The sequence below is a fragment of the Gorilla gorilla genome, chromosome 8 (assembly GCF_029281585.2).
Source record: "Gorilla gorilla gorilla isolate KB3781 chromosome 8, NHGRI_mGorGor1-v2.1_pri, whole genome shotgun sequence".
In the NCBI taxonomy this organism is placed as follows: Eukaryota; Metazoa; Chordata; class Mammalia; order Primates; family Hominidae; genus Gorilla; species Gorilla gorilla.
Window position 1 is genome coordinate 129,480,458 of NC_073232.2, and position 17,408 is coordinate 129,497,865.

General features: G+C 48.5%; 1 protein-coding gene across 1 annotated transcript; it reads left to right on the plus strand.

The window, feature by feature from the left end:
• Positions 1-1,369: 1,369 nt before the first annotated feature.
• KCNK18 (potassium two pore domain channel subfamily K member 18) lies at positions 1,370-16,816 on the plus strand. The gene is made up of 3 exons (XM_004050161.5): positions 1,370-1,717; positions 5,174-5,302; positions 13,543-16,816. The coding sequence occupies exons 1-3, from the start codon at positions 1,444-1,446 to the stop codon at positions 14,343-14,345; spliced, it is 1,206 nt and encodes a 401-aa protein (XP_004050209.3). The 5' UTR covers positions 1,370-1,443; the 3' UTR covers positions 14,346-16,816.
• Positions 16,817-17,408: the final 592 nt, after the last annotated feature.

Below are 17,408 nucleotides of genomic sequence, written 5' to 3' on the forward strand. Positions count from 1 at the left end.
CAAACCCTCAGAGAACAAAAGGGGCTGTCATGAACCATGCTCATCAAAGCTGCACAGCAAGTCCTTTCTAGAAGAGGGATCTGAACCTGCATGCATCTCCACAGCTGCCGTCTGAGGCACTTTTTACCCCCACTGGCTGTCAAATGATCCTTTATTGAAATATTTTCCTTTGTGCTTAACAAGCTGAGCATTCCACTGCACCACTGTTGATGTCATGAGGGTGGTGACCATCAACATTGCAACCCACAGATGGTGCAGTCCCCAGGATCTTTTTAATTGTTCCAGAGAGTTCCCTAACTAAAGATTGGAGCTGCATCTGTCAGGCAATGTTGACATTCTCATCAAATGATATTTTCATCGGGTTTAATGTTTTTCTGTTTCTTTCTGTCTCCTGGAGGTTCCTTGAGGGCTTTGATGATCAGGGCAGAGGCAGAAGGTACTACCTCAATCTATGCCTGCCTGTTCTGAATGGTTTCACTGTAATCCTCAGATCCTTCAAGTCACCGGTTGCCCTAACGATGTCATTACCAATGTGTTTTGGAGACAGACACAGGGGGTTGATCTTAGGGGCCAGCACAGATGTGGCACCAACATCATTCCCGGTGCATCTCAGACTTTAATCTCGTTGGGGTCAAACTTAGGCTGCATGGTGGAGGTAGCTGGTGTTGGATGAACCTGGATTCAGGACCACCAAAGAAAGTTGCACATTGGTCTACTCTGAGCTGAAAATGGAAAGGTGGGACACCTTTTCTCATGGCAGACACAGGCATAGCTAAGCAAGTCCAAATGCACAAGCACAGGCCTAGCCCCTGCTTGCATCACATCTGCTAATGCCCAGCTGTCTGGAGCAAGTGAGATGATCTATCCTAAAGCCAAGTTCAAGGAAGTACACTCTGCCCACCGTGAGGCCCCAGCAAGGGGGCGGTATGCAGCAGGGGAGTGAAGAATTGGGACCAATAATTAGATCCACACAGGATAAAGGTCCTTTGGAAACCATTGAGCTCTGGCCGCATTAGTTACTATGGTTACTGTTACTATTATTGGTTACTACTATTATCACCCGTCCAGAAGACCAGGTACCCTAAGCCAAGTTGTGTCACAGACAGCTCTCAGGAAAGAATCACTTGACTAAATACCAAAGATCAGGTTTGGGATCTGCAATTCAAAACTGCAGTTTGGGGATAGAAAAGATTAAACGTAGCACAAAACAACAACCACACTATCCTCCCAAAGCCCCTTCCAGGCAGCTCCAGGGCCGGCCCAGCGGATCAATAGCAATCTGGGGTGCTAGGGAGGGCGCCATCTGAGTAGTTCGGATGAACTGAACATGATGAGTTGCCGGCTGCTTCCTGAGTCCTTGGGGAAGCACACGCACCATCCACTTAGCACTGGAGCCTGGCTGTTCTCCGGGCACTCCTACCCCATCTTCCTGGTGGGGCTCAGATGCTCCTGCCTCTTCCACCAGCTCCTCTTGCCCTGCGTGCTTCAGGGACGATGGAGATCTCCGGGCACCCCCAGGCCAGGAGATGCTGCCCAGAGGCCCTGGGAAAGCTCTTCCCTGGCCTCTGCTTCCTCTGCTTTCTGGTGACCTACGCCCTGGTGGGTGCTGTGCTCTTCTCTGCCATTGAGGACGGCCAGGTCCTGGTGGCAGCAGATGATGGAGAGTTTGAGAAGTTCTTGGAGGAGCTCTGCAGAATCTTGAACTGCAGTGAAACAGGTAGGTGCCTCACCTGGACAGGGTGGGCCTTTTCTCCGTGGTGGCAGCAGTCCCCCAAGAGCAGAGGGCTGCCTTCTAGGAGGCTGGGTCTGGGAGCTGCCTGCCTGGATCCTCCTCATGCCTGGGCACTTCAGGCGAGTAACTTCTTTCTGAACCTGTTTTCTCCTCTGAAAAGTGGGGAGACTAACTGCCTCTCAAGGTTGCTGTGAAGAATGCAGGAAAGGCCCTGAGCACCCTGAGGTGCTCAGGAAAGACCAGCTCCCCTTCCTGTGCCTCAGCGCCCAGCCCCATCCAGACCAGTGGCCTCAGGGGACGATGGATTACTGGGAATTTGGTGGGGTGGGGTGCATGGGTGAGCATATCTGGGGCTGGGGTTGGGGGGCTAGGTTGCTTTTCAGAACTATGTCTGCCTGACCCAGGATTCAGTTTGCAGGGATGAGAATTTAGGGAACAACCCAAATTGGATTTAAATTCCAGCAGGAGCACCTGCCACCCACGCCCCCACTTCCTGTTTCAAACTCCTTTTCTGCTGTCTGGCTCAGCGGAGTGGGGAGGTGTTGTGAGAAGGCCTGGGGGAGGGGTGGGCGTCCTGGCTCTTGTCCTGCCTGCTCTCCCAGCTTGCTCTGCAATCCGTGGAGGCAAAGCTTTGTTCTCTCTGGGTCTCAGTCTGCGGGAGAGAAGGGGACCCCCAGTCTCAGACTTGGTGGTCACAGGGACCCTGTGAGAAGCAGAGGAGACAAGGAATATTCTGGCTCTTGGAAGACAGAAGTCACTTTAGAGTGTCCTCATTGCATTTTCTTCATATTTAGTCACTTGTTTCTACTCTGCTGTGTTCCTCGAAGAAAGCTTGTTATTGTATTCAACAGAGCAAGATAAAACAAGGGAGAGTAGATAAATGAAAGACAAAGAAATACCAGACACTAAAAGTCAGGAGAAGAATGGGGTGCAGGGAGCCCCTCCCCTCCCACTCTGGTGTGGGGGCTCCTTCCTCAGCCCAGACCTTGATTTGGGAACAGGTGCAGCTCCCAGAGACAAGAGGCTGGTCCAGGGAGGCAGAGTCTCCTGTCTGTGGAGGGTCCCACTCCCTGCATCCTTGCCAGACAGACGCCAGCCTGCTCAGTGGACCTGGGAGATTGCTGCCAAAGGGACACTGCACCATCGCAGGGCCTAGACTACCAGCAAGTTCAAGGCTCTCTAAGCCAGCAACACATCAGAATCAACCAGGGAGACTGCCTAGAGTACACATCCCCAGGCTCTTCTCCAAACCCACTTAATCAGGATCTCCAGGGCTGGGTGGGCTGGGAATCTTAAAGTTTCAAGGATAAGGCCAAGCATGGTGGCTCACGCCCATAATCCTAGCATTTTGGGAGGCCAAGGTGGGAGAATCATTTGAGGCCAGGAGTTTGAGACTAGGCCTGGGCAACAAGGTGAGACCCTGTCTCTATAAAAAATTTAAAAATTTAGTCAGATGAGGTGGCATGCACTTGTAGTCCCAGCTACTTGGGAGGCTGAGGCAGGAGGATCGCTTGAGCCTACGAGTTTGAGGCTACAGTGAGCCGTGATTGTGCCATTGCACTCCAGCCTGGATGACAGAGCCGGACATGTCTCAAAAATAAATAAGTAAAAATAAAGTTTATCAGGTGATTCCAATGCACAGCAGGGTATGGGAACACAGAGCTGGTCCCACTCCATTTTGTACCGATTTTCATTGGAGATTAAAATGTTCCATAAGGGTTAGTTGCATGTAGACCCTGTGGCAAACACTTCACACATTATCTCACCTAATCCCCTCAAGAAGCCTCACAAGAAAACAACAAAAAGTTGTCCTTCTTTTACAGATTAGGAAATTGAGGCCTTGGGAGATTAAGCAATTTGTCCAAGTTCACAAACTAGAAAAATGGAGCCAGGGACTTAAACCCATGTATCTGGATTCCAGAGCCTGAACCTTTCACCACCATCTCAGGCTGTCTCTCTGATGGGGAAACTGAGGCTCAGAAAGCAGCCTCTTGTCCACAGTTACAGAACTTATCAGGGTTAGAGCTGGGTCTAGAATTGATGTGTGTAGACTCCCAGGCTGGTGCCAATTAAAAGGAGTAGAGACTTCCTGCTGCATGCCAGGTTCAGTGCCATTCTCTTAAAGCTGAACTAGTCTAGCAGGTGGCGTCTGGGTCCCAAAGCCCACTGGCTGCCCAGGCCAATCGAGCCATTCAGGAACCTCTCTGGGAAACCAGGGTTCCCAACCCTGCTCTGTTAGCCTTGGAACCAATGTGTAGGAAGTCAAGTTTTCCCAGCTCTGTAGGAGACACTCACAGGTAGCTGGTGCCCAAAGATCACAGTATGATGGTATGATGATCAAACTCCATCGAGTTTTTATTTTTATTTTTCTAGATGGAGACTCACTCTGTCACTCAGGCTGCGATGCAGTGGCACGATCTTGGCTCACTGCAACCTCCACTCCCCAGGTTCAAGCAATTCTCCTGCCTCAGCCTCCTGAGTAGCTGGGACCACAGGCGTGTGCCACCACACCCAGCTAATTTTTGTATTTTTAGTAGAGACAGGGTCTCACCATGTTGGCCAGGCTGGTCTTGAACTCCTGACCTCAAATGATCCGCCCACCTCAGCCCTCCAAAGTGTTGGAATTACAGGCGTGAGCCATCGTACCCGGCAAACTCCATCAAGCGTAATGACCTCCAGGAGTGGGTATGATTTTCATCTGTGTAACAGCTTGCTTTTCCTAAAAGCCTTTTGCTTTTAGTACTTGAGAACCCTGTGTGAGAGGCAGAGCAGAAGTTCTCTTCCTTTGAAAGATGATAGAGGCAGGGCGCGGTGGCTCACGCCTATAATCCCAGCACTTTGGGAGGCTGAGGCAGGTGGATCACAAGGTCAAGAGATTGAGACCATCCTGGCCAATGAGGTGAAACCCCGTCTCGACTAAAAATACAAAAATTAGCTGGGCATGGGCGTGGTAGTACGCCCCTGTAGTCTCAGCTACGCAGGAGGCTGAAGCAAGAGGATTGCTTGAACCAGGGAGGTGGAGGTTGCAGCGAGCCGAGATCACACCACTGCACTCCAGCCTGGCAACAGAGCAAGACTCTTGTCTCAAGAAAAAAAAAAAAAAAAAAAAAAGATGAAAGAAATGGCGGTTCAGAAAATTAAAAGGCAAAGACTACACAGCAATGCCAGGGCTAAGCTCTGGTGGGACCCCCATGGGCCTCTCTGTTAGGTGCTCTTCTCACAGGGCTAAGTGGCCTCCTTATCTCCATGGGGACTGAAGGCAGGACCCAGGCTGCAGAAATATTTTAAAGGAGGACTCCGATCACCGAGCTTTGGTGTTGATACTGACCACAAGGCGAGGGGGCTGCTCATCCTTGGGGAAGACTATCCCTTTCACTGGGGCGGGGCTTGTCTTTACCAGCAGAACCTTTTCCTCAAACTCTTGGTCATGTCTTTCTCCAGTGGTGCAAGACAGAAAACAGGATCTCCAGGGGCATCTGCAGAAGGTGAAGCCTCAGTGGTTTAACAGGACCACACACTGGTCCTTCCTGAGCTCGCTCTTTTTCTGCTGCACAGTGTTCAGCACCGTGGGTAAGTGCAAAGCCACAGTCCCCCTCACGGTGGCCCTGTGAAGGGTGGGTTTCTGGGTGGCAAAGGACACTGGAATTGGGGTGTGGAGATGGCCCTCCTCTCCCTCTCTTCTTCCCTCCCTTCCTCAAATCTATATTGCACACCTACAAATAGCAGCAGCTGCGCTGGCCGACACCTTTGCACTGAAGATGCACCAGGCCCTGTTCTAAGACCTTTATGCTGATTAGCTCATCTAATCCTCACCACGAGGTGGGTGCTGTTATTGTTCCCACGCCAGCAGGTCCGTCGGTTTCAAAAAGTCACACGGTTCATGTGCGTTTGAACCCAGCCACTTGGGTCTAGACCCAGCACACTGCTGCCTCTATGTATAACTTTCTATGCACCTGGCACATAGAAACTGGGAGGGAGATGCTTCCTCATGCTTATGGGCAAAACGTTGGTTTACTGGCCCCTTTAAGGACATGACCATTGTGGCTGGAGGGCAGAGAATGATCAGGAGAGTGGTAGGGGATGCTGCAGGAGAGTTAGGCCTCCTGGGCTGGGGGTATGATGCCACTGGGTCAGCAGTAACTAAGGTCCCTCTGGTGATTAAGGGCTCACTCTGAGCTGGCTGGCCCATCCCCAGTTTCCCTTCTGGTGGGGCAGCAGTGGGGCCAGGTTGGAGGGGCCAAACCAGGCCAGGCAGGAGCCACAGGAGGCGATGGAGCTGCCTTCAGCCACAGGGCCAGAGAGAGCTCTTGGGTCAGAGCCCTCACCAGGAACGTGGCCCATCACTCAGCCCCTGCCCCTCTTGACTGGCGAAAGGGACTGTGGGCCCTCTCCTCCTTCGAGAGAGCAAGTGCCCATCCCTAGAAGGGCCTGGCCCACAGGGGTTGCAGAGAGAGGCTGGGGCCCCTCATGCTGAAGGTCAGGATGGAGCACAGTGGCCAGCCTGGGTTGCAGCTGTGTAATCTCCAGCAAGGGACGTGGCCCCTCTGAGCCTTGTACTGGGACCCAAAAGCACTTCTAGACCTGCCTCTCAGGGTCAGCTGATGACTATGTATGTAAGTGGCAGCCAGGATGCCTTCAGCAGTGACTAACAGAAAACCCAACTCGCCTGGCTTAAACTGCAAGGAGAATGTCACCTTCCAAGTAAGAAGTCCAGTGTGAGGACAGCTCTAGGCTGATATGCAGGTCATGCCCAGTGCCCATTCGCAGTCATGGCATTGGGCATCAGGTTTTCTCCATCCTTCTGCCCACTGGGCCACAAGAGGCCACCAAGGTCCACATCCCATTCAAGCATAACTATGTCTTATACAGAAAGGGCTGCTGTCTCTCTGCATGGTTCATCAGCCATGACGATGTCTTCCCAGGAGCCACCCACTGGGCCTCCCAGCCGCCTCTAAGCTGGTCCCAGGCAAGGAGATTGGAGCACCAGGATGACTAAGACCAATCGGATCTACTCCTAAATCAGCTGGGGGAGCAGTGGGTCTGCAGGGAAGAAAGGAGGGAATGGCTGCTGGGTGGGCAACCGGTGTCTGCCGCACCCAGCTTCAGAAATAGCCACACAGCCCCAGGAGGGCTCTCACAGCCCCCACGTGGTTTCTCCCATTTGCCTGAATGCTTTTTTTTTTTTTTTTTTTTTTGAGATGGAGTCTTGCTGGAGTGCAGTGGCACAATCTTGCCTCACTGCAACCTCTACTTCCCTGGTTCAAGTGATTCTTGTGTCTCAGTCCCCAAGTAGCTGGGATTACAGGCATGTACCACCACGCTTGGCTAATTTTAGTATTTTTACTAGAGACGGGGGTTTCACCATGTTAGCCAGGCTGGTCTTGAACTCCTGACCTCAGGTGATCTGCCCATCTCGGCCTCCCAAAATGCTGGGATTAGAGGCGTGAGACACCGCACCCGGCCTTGTTCACCTGAATGCTGATGCAGGCAGGGATGGGTGAGGGAAAGAAAGAATAAGGACAGCAGCTACACCACTCAGCACATGCTGGGCGTGGGGTCCAGGTGCTTTCGGAGCCTTTTCTTGTGCAATTCTCACCACAACCCTGCAAGGTAGGTGCTGTGACTATCCCATTCCACAGGCTCTAAGAGGGAATCACTGTGAGGGAGTCACAGGCAGAGCTGAGGTCAAACCTCAAAGCTGGACTTTCCAGGGGAACCCACAGCTCAGGGGATGCTTTGAGGAAACAATAGGTCCAGGAGAGCAGTAACTCCAAGAAAGACACGGAACTGTGCAAAGAGGCTAGAAGTTATGAAGTTTGTCTTTTTGTTTTCCTCAAGCTTTTTGAGACAGAGTCTTGCTCTGTTGCCCAGACTGGAGTGCAATGGTGCCATCTCAGCTCACTGCAACCTCCGCCTCCCAGGTTCAAGCAATTTTCCTGTCTCGGTCTTCCGAGTAGCTGAGATTACAGGCACATGCCATGCATGGCTAATTTTTGTAGTTTTAGTAGAGATGGGGTTTCATCATATTGGTCAGTGTGGTCTTGAACTCCTGACCTCAGGTGATCCATCCGTCTTGGCCTTCCAAAGTGCTGCGATTATAGGCGTGAGCCACCGCACCCGGCCATGCCTGGCTAATTTTTGTATTTTTGTAGAAACGGGGTTTCACCATGTTGGCCAGGCTGGTCTTGAACTCCTGACTTCAGGTGATCTACCTGCCTCAGCCTCCCAAAGTGCTGGGATTATATGCTGATCCACCATGCCTAGCCTCCTCAAGAATTTAGGTTGGTCCAGGTGCCCTGGCTTATGCCTGTAATCCCAGCACTTTGGGAGGATCAGGTGAGAGTTGGAGACCAGTCTGGGAAATACAATGAGACCTCATCTCTACAAAAAATAAAAAAATCAGCTGGGCGTGGTGACGTGCACCTGTAGTCCCTGCTACTCAGGAGGCTGAGGTGGGAGCATCACTTGAGCCCTGGAGGTTGGGACTGCAGTGAGCCATGATCGCGCCACTGCACTCCAGCCTGGGTGACAAGAGTTGGCCTGGATGGCAGAGTCTCAAAAAAAAAAACAAAAAAACAAAACGAAAAAAACCTCAGATGCATCTGAGGCAGGATTTCTCAACCTCAGCACTATCAGCTTCTTGCATGGGCTAATTCTCTGCAGAGGAGGCTCCTGTGCAATGTAGGATGTTGAGCAGCATCTCTGGCCTCCACCCACCAGATGCAATAGCACTTTCCCCACTGTCCCCACCCATTATGGCAGCCACAATAGTCTCCAGGCATTGCCAAATTTCCCCTGGGGGGCAAAATTGCCCCCTATTGAGAAATGATCTATTGCAATGGTTGTCAAAATGTGGTGCCTGAGTAACATCGACATCACTGGGGAACTTGTTAGAAATGCAAATTAATTCTCAGGAGTTATTCTAGACCTACTGAGCCAGAAACCATGGCTGTGGGACCCAGCAATCTGTAGTTTAGAAAGTTCTCCATGTGATTCTGATGTGTGCTAATGTTTGAGAAGTGTGCCCTGGCTGCATGTCAGAGTCACCTGCAGAGCTTTTGCAAGCTCCCATGTGTGGACCCTGCCCTAGAACAAACAGAATCCCTAGGGACCAGGCCCAGACATCAGTATTTTCCAGGGCCCTCCAGGTGATTCTAGTGGGAGTCCAGGCTGTGAGTCACTGATCTAATGGAAATGCATTAGCTTGGCTTAAATTCCAAGAAGGCAATGCTACTGCCCATTGTACGAGTCAATTAGGACATCATGCTGCCCAGTAATTACAAACAACTGGAAGAGGATGTTGGGGAATGTTCCGCACTGTCCATAATCAATAATGGTGTTTGAAAGTCTCTCTGGTAATACTGCTTCCTGCCCTGCATCTCTGGGTCATCTGAAATGCACCTGGCCTTAATGCTAAGCACAGGATACCTGACAGCTGTGAGGCCGGTCAATCCCCAGTCATTCCCAACTGGGTCATCCCTCTTGGATTAGAAAGGAAAGTGCATGGGCTGTTAAGTACTCACAGGCCAAGTGCAGTGAACTGATTGTATCAAAATATATGAATGCATTCTAAGAAATAATGAGTTCCATTATGCATTTTGGCATTCAGTAATTAGAATAGTTAATACATTCCCTTCGTGGGGGTTGTGTGCTCTCTGAGACCTGCTTCCTTGAAACTTTTTCAGGAATGCGACATATTGCATATTTTGGATTGCAAAAGTATCTCACCCAGAGGCAGCCAAAAAGACTTTGTTTATAATCCTGTAAACCCACCTTTGCCAAAGACAGCAGTAGATTCTGGTGGATTCACAGTGCCTGCTCTGTGCTCAAATCCCAGCTCCTTTCAGGCACTCCAATCCAAACCATCCTCCTATCCTGCTGAGATTTCTGCCAAAATTGTCTAGCCAGTCTCTACAGGTCTCTCCTCTCAGCTCCCACCTCAGCCAAAGCCCCCTTTCTCTCTCACCTGGGCAGGAAGCATAGCGTCCCCACTCATTGTCCTGTGTCTATCTGAAGCCCTACAATTTACTGTCTGTGACGCAGTCAGGATGATTTTTTCAAGATGCAAACCAAGTCAGGACTGGTGGCTCACTTCTGTAAGCCCAGCACTTTGGGGGGCTGAGGTGGGCAGATCGCTTGAGGTCAGGAGCTCGAGGCCAGCCTGGCCAACATGGTGAAACCTTGCCTCTACTAAAAATACGAAAATTAACCAGGCATGGTGGTGGGTGCCTGTAGTCCCAGCTACTCAGGAGGCTGAGGCAAGAGAATCTCTTGAACCCAGAGGTGGAGGTTGCAGTAAGCCAAGGTCGTGCGCTCCTCTTCACTCCAGCCTGGGCAACAGAGCAAGATCCCATCTTAAAAAAAAAAGATACAAACCTGATTTTATTAGTTTCCTGTGGCTGCTGTAATAAATTCCCACAGACTCAGTGTCTTGAAGCAATAGAAATTTATTCTGTCACAATCTGGAGGCCAGAAATTTGAAATCAGTTTTACTGATTTCAAAAATCAAGGTGTTGGCAGAGCCATACTCCCTCTAAGGCTCTAGGAGAGGACCCTTCCTTGCCTCTTCCTTGGCAGCTTCTGGTGGCTGCCAGCATCCCCTGGCTCGTGGCCACATCACTCTTGTCTCTGCCTCTGAGGTCATATTACCTCCTCTTCTCTGTGTAAAATATCTTGCTCAGCCTCTCCCTTAACAGGACACTTGTAATGGTACCTAGGGCCACACACACAATCCAGGATAACTTCCTCATCTTGAGATCCTTAATCACATCGACAAAGACCCACTTACCAAATAAGGTAGCATTGACAGATTCCAGGAGTTAGGACTTGGCTATATTTGGGGGCTGTCATTTTTCAGCCTTCCACACTGATCAAGGCACTCCCCCATCTGCCATGGAAGCCCTTAGATGCTGCCCACCTCCCAGCCTCCCCTTGCTCCCCTCCCCTACCTCCCTGCACACTAGCCACACTGGCCTTCTCTTGGTTTCTTAAAGCTGGGTGACAGCTACACTCAGGGTGACACCTTGGTGAAAAGTTAGAAAACCATATCCCTCACTAGGCAGACACAGCCCAGTGCCCCGAGGCCTGAGCTCCAAGCTTGGTAAGTGCACGGAGGCTAGGTTTCAGCTCCCAGTCACCCCCTTGGTATATGTGCAGTACACAAGTTGTCCCACTGTCACTGTATGGGTAACCCTTTGTTGAATCTGCCATAGGGTCTTTGCACAGGCTGCTTCCTCTCTCTTCACCTGGCTAGTTTGTGACCACTTCCCAACATCAGCTCAAAAATCCCCTCACAGGAAAAATCTTTCCTGGGCCCAAATCCAGGATGGATGCCTTTGTTTGTTTTTGTTGAGACAGAGTCTCGCTCTGTTGCCCAGGCTGGAGTACAGTAGCACGATCTCAGCTCACTGCAACCTCCGCCCCCTGGGTTCAAGTGATTCTCATGCTTCAGCCTCCCAAGTAGCTGGGATTACAGGTATGCGCCATCACACCTGGCCAATTTTTGTATTTTTAGTAGAGACAGGGTTTTGCCATGTTGGCCAGGCTGGTCTTGAACTCCTGACCTCATATGATCTGTCCGCCTTGGCCCCTCAAATTGCTGGGATTACAGGTGTGAGCCATTGCGCACGGCCTAGGATAGGTGCCTTTGTTCTAATCATTCATGGAATGGTCTGCTTTTTCACTTCCTGTTATTGATCTCCATTTGTAATTACATACTCATTAGTGTGGTTTTTAAAATTAATGTCTGCCTCTTTTACCAGACCAGAGGCTCAGAGAGATCGTATCCCATATCTACTTTGCTCAGCACTATGCCCCCAGTGCATGCAGTAAGCACTCAATATTGAATGTATGCATGCATGAATGAATGAATGAATGCACATAGTTAACTGATGCTGCCATCAAATGGTACTTAGTGGAACCAGCCAGAGTGGCATGGAGTGCTCTGGGATGAATGCAAACTGATGAGACTCTTTGAGAGCCACAGCTCCCTCCCCTACACTTGGGACCCTGGTGAGGGTAGGCAACCTGAATGCCCACCTGCTCTTGGAGGGCAGAGCCTGAGGCCAAAGTTTGCCACAGGGAGCTGCACTTCTGGAGGAAGTTGGGGCTTAGCCAGCTGAGGAGTTGCCTTCAGATTAATTTACATAATTGGGCTGGGTTTTCCTGTATTAATCATCCTTTATGACATCAAAAATTAAACGCAGGCATTAAATACAAAAGCTTTGTCCTCTGCTTGAAGTAATTGATGCTTGCCCGCTCCAGAAGATCTAGCCACCTGCGCTGTGGGGTTTGAGGTCTGTCTGCTCCTGCCCCTCTATAGGTGCAAGGGGAGGGGAGGGTAGGGGCTTCCGACGGGGATGGAGACCTCAGCGCATCCCTTCCTTTGCTTGGCTGCCTGGTTGTCTCTGATTGAATGGTCCTGCCCCCGGATGCTCCTGAGGGTGACAGCACTGGTTGGGGACCTGAGAGTCCTGTGGATTTGACCCCAACTCCACTATGTATCACATGTATGCTCACGGCCAAGCTACTTCGTTTCTCTGTGCTTCAGTTTCCCCACCTGTGGATGGTGATAACAATACCTCCCTATGAAGGCTGACTGACACCCAGCCCACAGGAAGTACTCACTAGGCAGCTAAGGTTTTGAGGGTGAGGACACCACCAGTTATTAATCGCGCACTGTGTGTCAAGCACGGGCCTCATGTAATCCTCCCAGCTAGTCAATACGCAAAGTAGGTATTGTCATCCCCATCTACAGATTAAAAAAACCTGAAAATATGAGCAGTCAAGTAATATTATCATAAATAGCAGAGCTGGGATTCAAAGCAAGGTCAGTCAGAACCTAGATGCTGGGAGGCTAATGGCTTCACTGTCATTTAGGAAAATGTTTGTCTAATCTGCTAAGCCACAAATGGCTCTGAGGGCAATTGTATTTTATTCATCTTCCATCCTTCTGTTTTTCCTAATACTGTGCACACTGCTGAGCACACCATGGGAACACAATAAGTGCCTCTTAGAAACAAATAGCTCAGTCCTCTTATGGAGGACAAGGGTAGCTTTTTTTTTTTTTTTTGAGATGGAGTCTCACTCTTGTCCCCAAGGCTGGAGTGCAATGGCACAATCTTGGCTCACTGCAACCTCCACCTCCCGGCTTCAAGTGATTCTCCTGCCTCAACCACCTGAGAAGCTGGGACTACAGGTGCCCTACACCATGCCCAGCTAATTTTTCTATTTTTAGTTGAGATAGGGTTTCACTATATTGGCCAGGCTGGTCTTGAACTCCTGACCTCAGGTGACGCGCCCATCTTGGCCTCCCAAAGTGCTGGAATTACAGGCATGAACCACCACGCCCAGCCAAGGGTGGCTTCTTAAAAGCCAGCACCTTCACAGAGGATAAAGGTGGCATTGGATATGATTACAAAGCCACCCATCCTCTCTCACTTGTACTCATCCTGTCCTTCCAGGTCAGCTGAGCCCTTCCTTTGGGGGGTGCTCAGAAATGGCCAGAACAGAATCAAAGGCAATCTGTTCACCCCAAACCTGTGCTGGTCCCCTGCCAAGGACATTTCAAATCAAAGACCTGGATATCAGTTGCTCCTTATCCTAAAGGGAAGCTGTTTCACTCCTTTCCCTCCCACCAAAGCAAGCCTAATGCCAGACCACTGGCTGAATGCTTTGAGATGAGTATTTTCAAAAACAATGTGTAAAATGTCATGCCAAGGAGGGGAGATGGCAGAAGGTCTCTTTAAAGCTTTTGGGGGGAAAAAGGGAAGGGGCCAGACGCAAACTCTAAGCTCCATCTTCTTTTTCAGGCTATGGCTACATCTACCCCGTCACCAGGCTTGGCAAGTACTTGTGCATGCTCTATGCTCTCTTTGGTATCCCCCTGATGTTCCTCGTTCTCACGGACACAGGCGACATCCTGGCAACCATCTTATCCACATCTTATAATCGGTTCCGAAAATTCCCTTTCTTTACCTGCCCCCTCCTCTCCAAGGGGTGCCCCAAATCTCTCTTCAAGAAAAAACCGGACCCCAAGCCCACAGATGAAGCTGTCCCTCAGATCATCATCAGTGCTGAAGAGCTTCCAGGCCCCAAACTTGGCACATGTCCTTTACGCCCAAGCTGCAGCATGGAGCTGTTGGAGAGACCTCATGCGCGAGAGAAACAGAACACACTGCAACTGCCCCCACAGGCCATGGAGAGGAGTAACTCGTGTCCCGAACTGGTGTTGGGAAGACTCTCATACTCCATCATCAGCAACCTGGATGAAGTTGGACAGCAGGTGGAGAGGTTGGACATCCCCCTCCCCATCATTGCCCTTATTGTTTTTGCCTACATTTCCTGTGCAGCTGCCATCCTCCCCTTCTGGGAGACACAGTTGGATTTCGAGAATGCCTTCTATTTCTGCTTTGTCACACTCACCACCATTGGGTTTGGGGATACTGTTTTAGAACACCCTAACTTCTTCCTGTTCTTCTCCATTTATATCATCATTGGAATGGAGATTGTGTTCATTGCTTTCAAGTTGGTGCAAAACAGGCTGATTGACATATACAAAAACGTTATGCTCTTCTTTGCAAAAGGGAAGTTTTACCACCTTGTTAAAAAGTGAAGGTTTCATTATCTCTCAGGTGACAGACACTGGCTGAGCTGGTTTTCTTGTGTTGTCTTTCAGGGTCATGCAGCCTGTCACCTGAGACCTTCAGTCTTGGAGACAAATCCCTTATGAGAGCCAAGTTCAGTCTTGAGGCCCTGCAGAAATTTGGCCAATGCCCTTTGTATCAGGACATTAGGAAAAAAAACTATCACCATTCCCCAAAGTCCAATTAATTTATCTGTCTTCCTTTTTTAAAGCATCACCTCATGTAGATGAAGCAACCTTATGGATGTCCCTGCTTTTCTTGAAATATGAGAAACAAAACACCTTTATTCTTGGAAGTTGTACTTTTAGTTAAATTAAAATCTTCCTGAGCTGTTCTTTGTTACCTGAAAAAGAACTAGTGCGAACAACCTCTTTTCTTGAATGACTGCATGAATGCATGTAAGACCAGCCCAATCCCAGCCCCTGTAAAATACATAGATGCCGGGTGTCACCAAAATGGCAAAGTAGAAGCAATCTGGCTTCACTGTCCTCCATAGAAAACTAAAAACAATGATCTAGTGCCAAGATAATAATTACCACTATCCCAGAACTCAAAATGAGGCTGTGACAAACCCTGGGGCCACAGAAAAGTGAAAAACTGTGAACAGAAGGTAGTAAAATGGACTCCTCTGTGACATCCCTTCCCCAAACTCTAAGTCACCACGCAGAAAAGTTCCCTGGACATTTCTACACTGGGAAAAATAAGATCAAGGCAGCCAGCCAGCTCCCTCATCATCTTGACTACCTACTCAGGAAAGTTTTCCTGCCTCAACCCACAGGAAGAATCATGAATACCTATAGGGTGAGGGACCCCTGAAAGCCTCTGGAGTCACATAGACAGTGGAGGTGGGGCTAGCAGCCCAGTGCATGAAACTCTGGGGTTACTCTTCATCTCAGACAAACAAGACACTGAATCAGAGAGGTGGTTCAGCAGCATCACATTGTAAGAGGCACTCTCCACAGTCCCTCTGGGCATGAACCCCTAGTCAGCCTCCCCACAGAGCTGCAGAATCCCCTTTGGTGCCCTTTATCTGTGAAAAGGCAGAGCTTTGAACTTTTGCAAGAGTCATGACAAACCTGGGCTTAGGGTGCTATTTAGTGCTGAAAAGGAGGCAGTGATCTAGAGCTAAAGGAATCAATAGGCCAAGTGCACAGAACATCTAAACACACATATGCTGAAGAGACCAAACTAACCCAGGCAGCAAAGACGAATAAATAACTAAACCTTCAATGTGAAGACATATGTGTACATGCATAAGAAACTGCTAACACCAGGAACCATGACTTCTTCAAATGGACAAAGCAAGGAGCCAGTGAGTGACTGACCCAAGCAAGATGGCAATCTGTGAGCTCTCAGATCAGGAATTCAAAATAGCAGTCTTGAGGAAACTCAGCAAACTCCAAGGTAACACAGAAAAGCAATTCAGAAACTTATCAGAGGAATTTAACAAAGAGATTAAAATAATTTTTAAAATATCAAACAAAAATCTTGGAACTGAGAAGTACGTTAGCTGAACTAAAAAACACTTCACAAAGTCTCAACAACAGAACAGACCAAGCAGAAAAAATAATTAATGAACTCAAAGACAGGCTATTTGAAAATACACAATCAGAGGAGAGAAAAGAAAACAGAATGAAAGGAGTGAAGAATGTCTACAAAATCTAGAAGATAGCCTCAGAAGAGCAAATCTAGAAGTACTGGCTTTCAAGAGGGAATTGAGAAAGAGCGAGGGGGCAGAAGGCTTGTTCAAAGAAATAATAACAGTAACCTTTCCAAGTCTAGAGAAAAATATAAATATGCCAGGTACAGGAAAGTCAAAAATCACCAAACAGATTTAACCCAAATAAAACTACCCCAAAGCATAGAATAATCAGACTCTCAAAGGTCAAGGACAAAGAGAAGATGCTAAAAGCAGCAAGAGAAAAGAAGCAAGTAACATATAAAGGAGCTTTGATTCATCTGGCAACAGACTTCTCAGCAGAAAGCATACACACCCAGAGTAGGTAGGATGACATATTCAAAGTGCTGAAGATAAAAAAGACCTGTTGACTGAGAATACTGTACCCAGCAAAATGATCCTTCAAACATGAAAGAGTGATAAAGATTTTCCCAGACAAAAGCTGAGGAAATTCATCATCACCAGAACTGTCTTACAGAATTGCTAAAGGGAGTTTTTTAATCTGGAAGAAAAGAACATTAATGCGCAACAAAGACATCATCTGAAGGTACAAAACTCACTGGTAAAAGTAAATACACAGACAAATTCAGAATACCCTTATACTGTAATTGTGGTGTGTAAACCATTCATTTCTCTAGTATGAAGACTAAAAGACAAATATATCAAAAATAATAATTAGAACAATTTAAGAGATAGACAATATAAAAAGATGTAAATTAAGACAATAAAAAGTCAGAATATAGGGGAATGGAGTTAAAGTGTAGAGGTTTTTAGTTTTTTATTTCTTTTGTGACCAAAATTGTTATCTATTCAAATAAGATGTTTTTTGTAAACCTCATGGTAACCACTAAGCAACCACAAAACCTAACATAGATACACTAAAAATAAAAAACAAGGAATTAAAACATACTACCAGGGAAAAATCACTTGAAATACACTGATGCTACAGAATGGAACTGACACCTGTATTCACAGGAGCCTGAGATATTTCCAGTGGCCACATTCTGTGTAGATCACTTTTCTCACTAATTAGAGTATGAATGGTGCCTCTGGAATGAGTTGGCCTCTGAAAACGTTGATGCCTAAATGAATGGATTATTACACGGGAATGCTGGCACTTGTTAGGTAGACACACTCCTAGGCTGTTCATGGATGGGTTGGCATGTGAATGGGCTGGTCTGTGTAGTAGATGCTGCAGGTGCCCTACCCATATGTCTTAGCACTCCAACTCCCTTTGCCTGATCATTTTCTCTGGCCATGAAAGCATGGGCATGTGCAGGGGTAGCTAGAAGTGCCAAGGAGTTAATGCTTCTGGGAGCAGCCCTCAATCACTGACTGATAGAAGCTGGTGGAT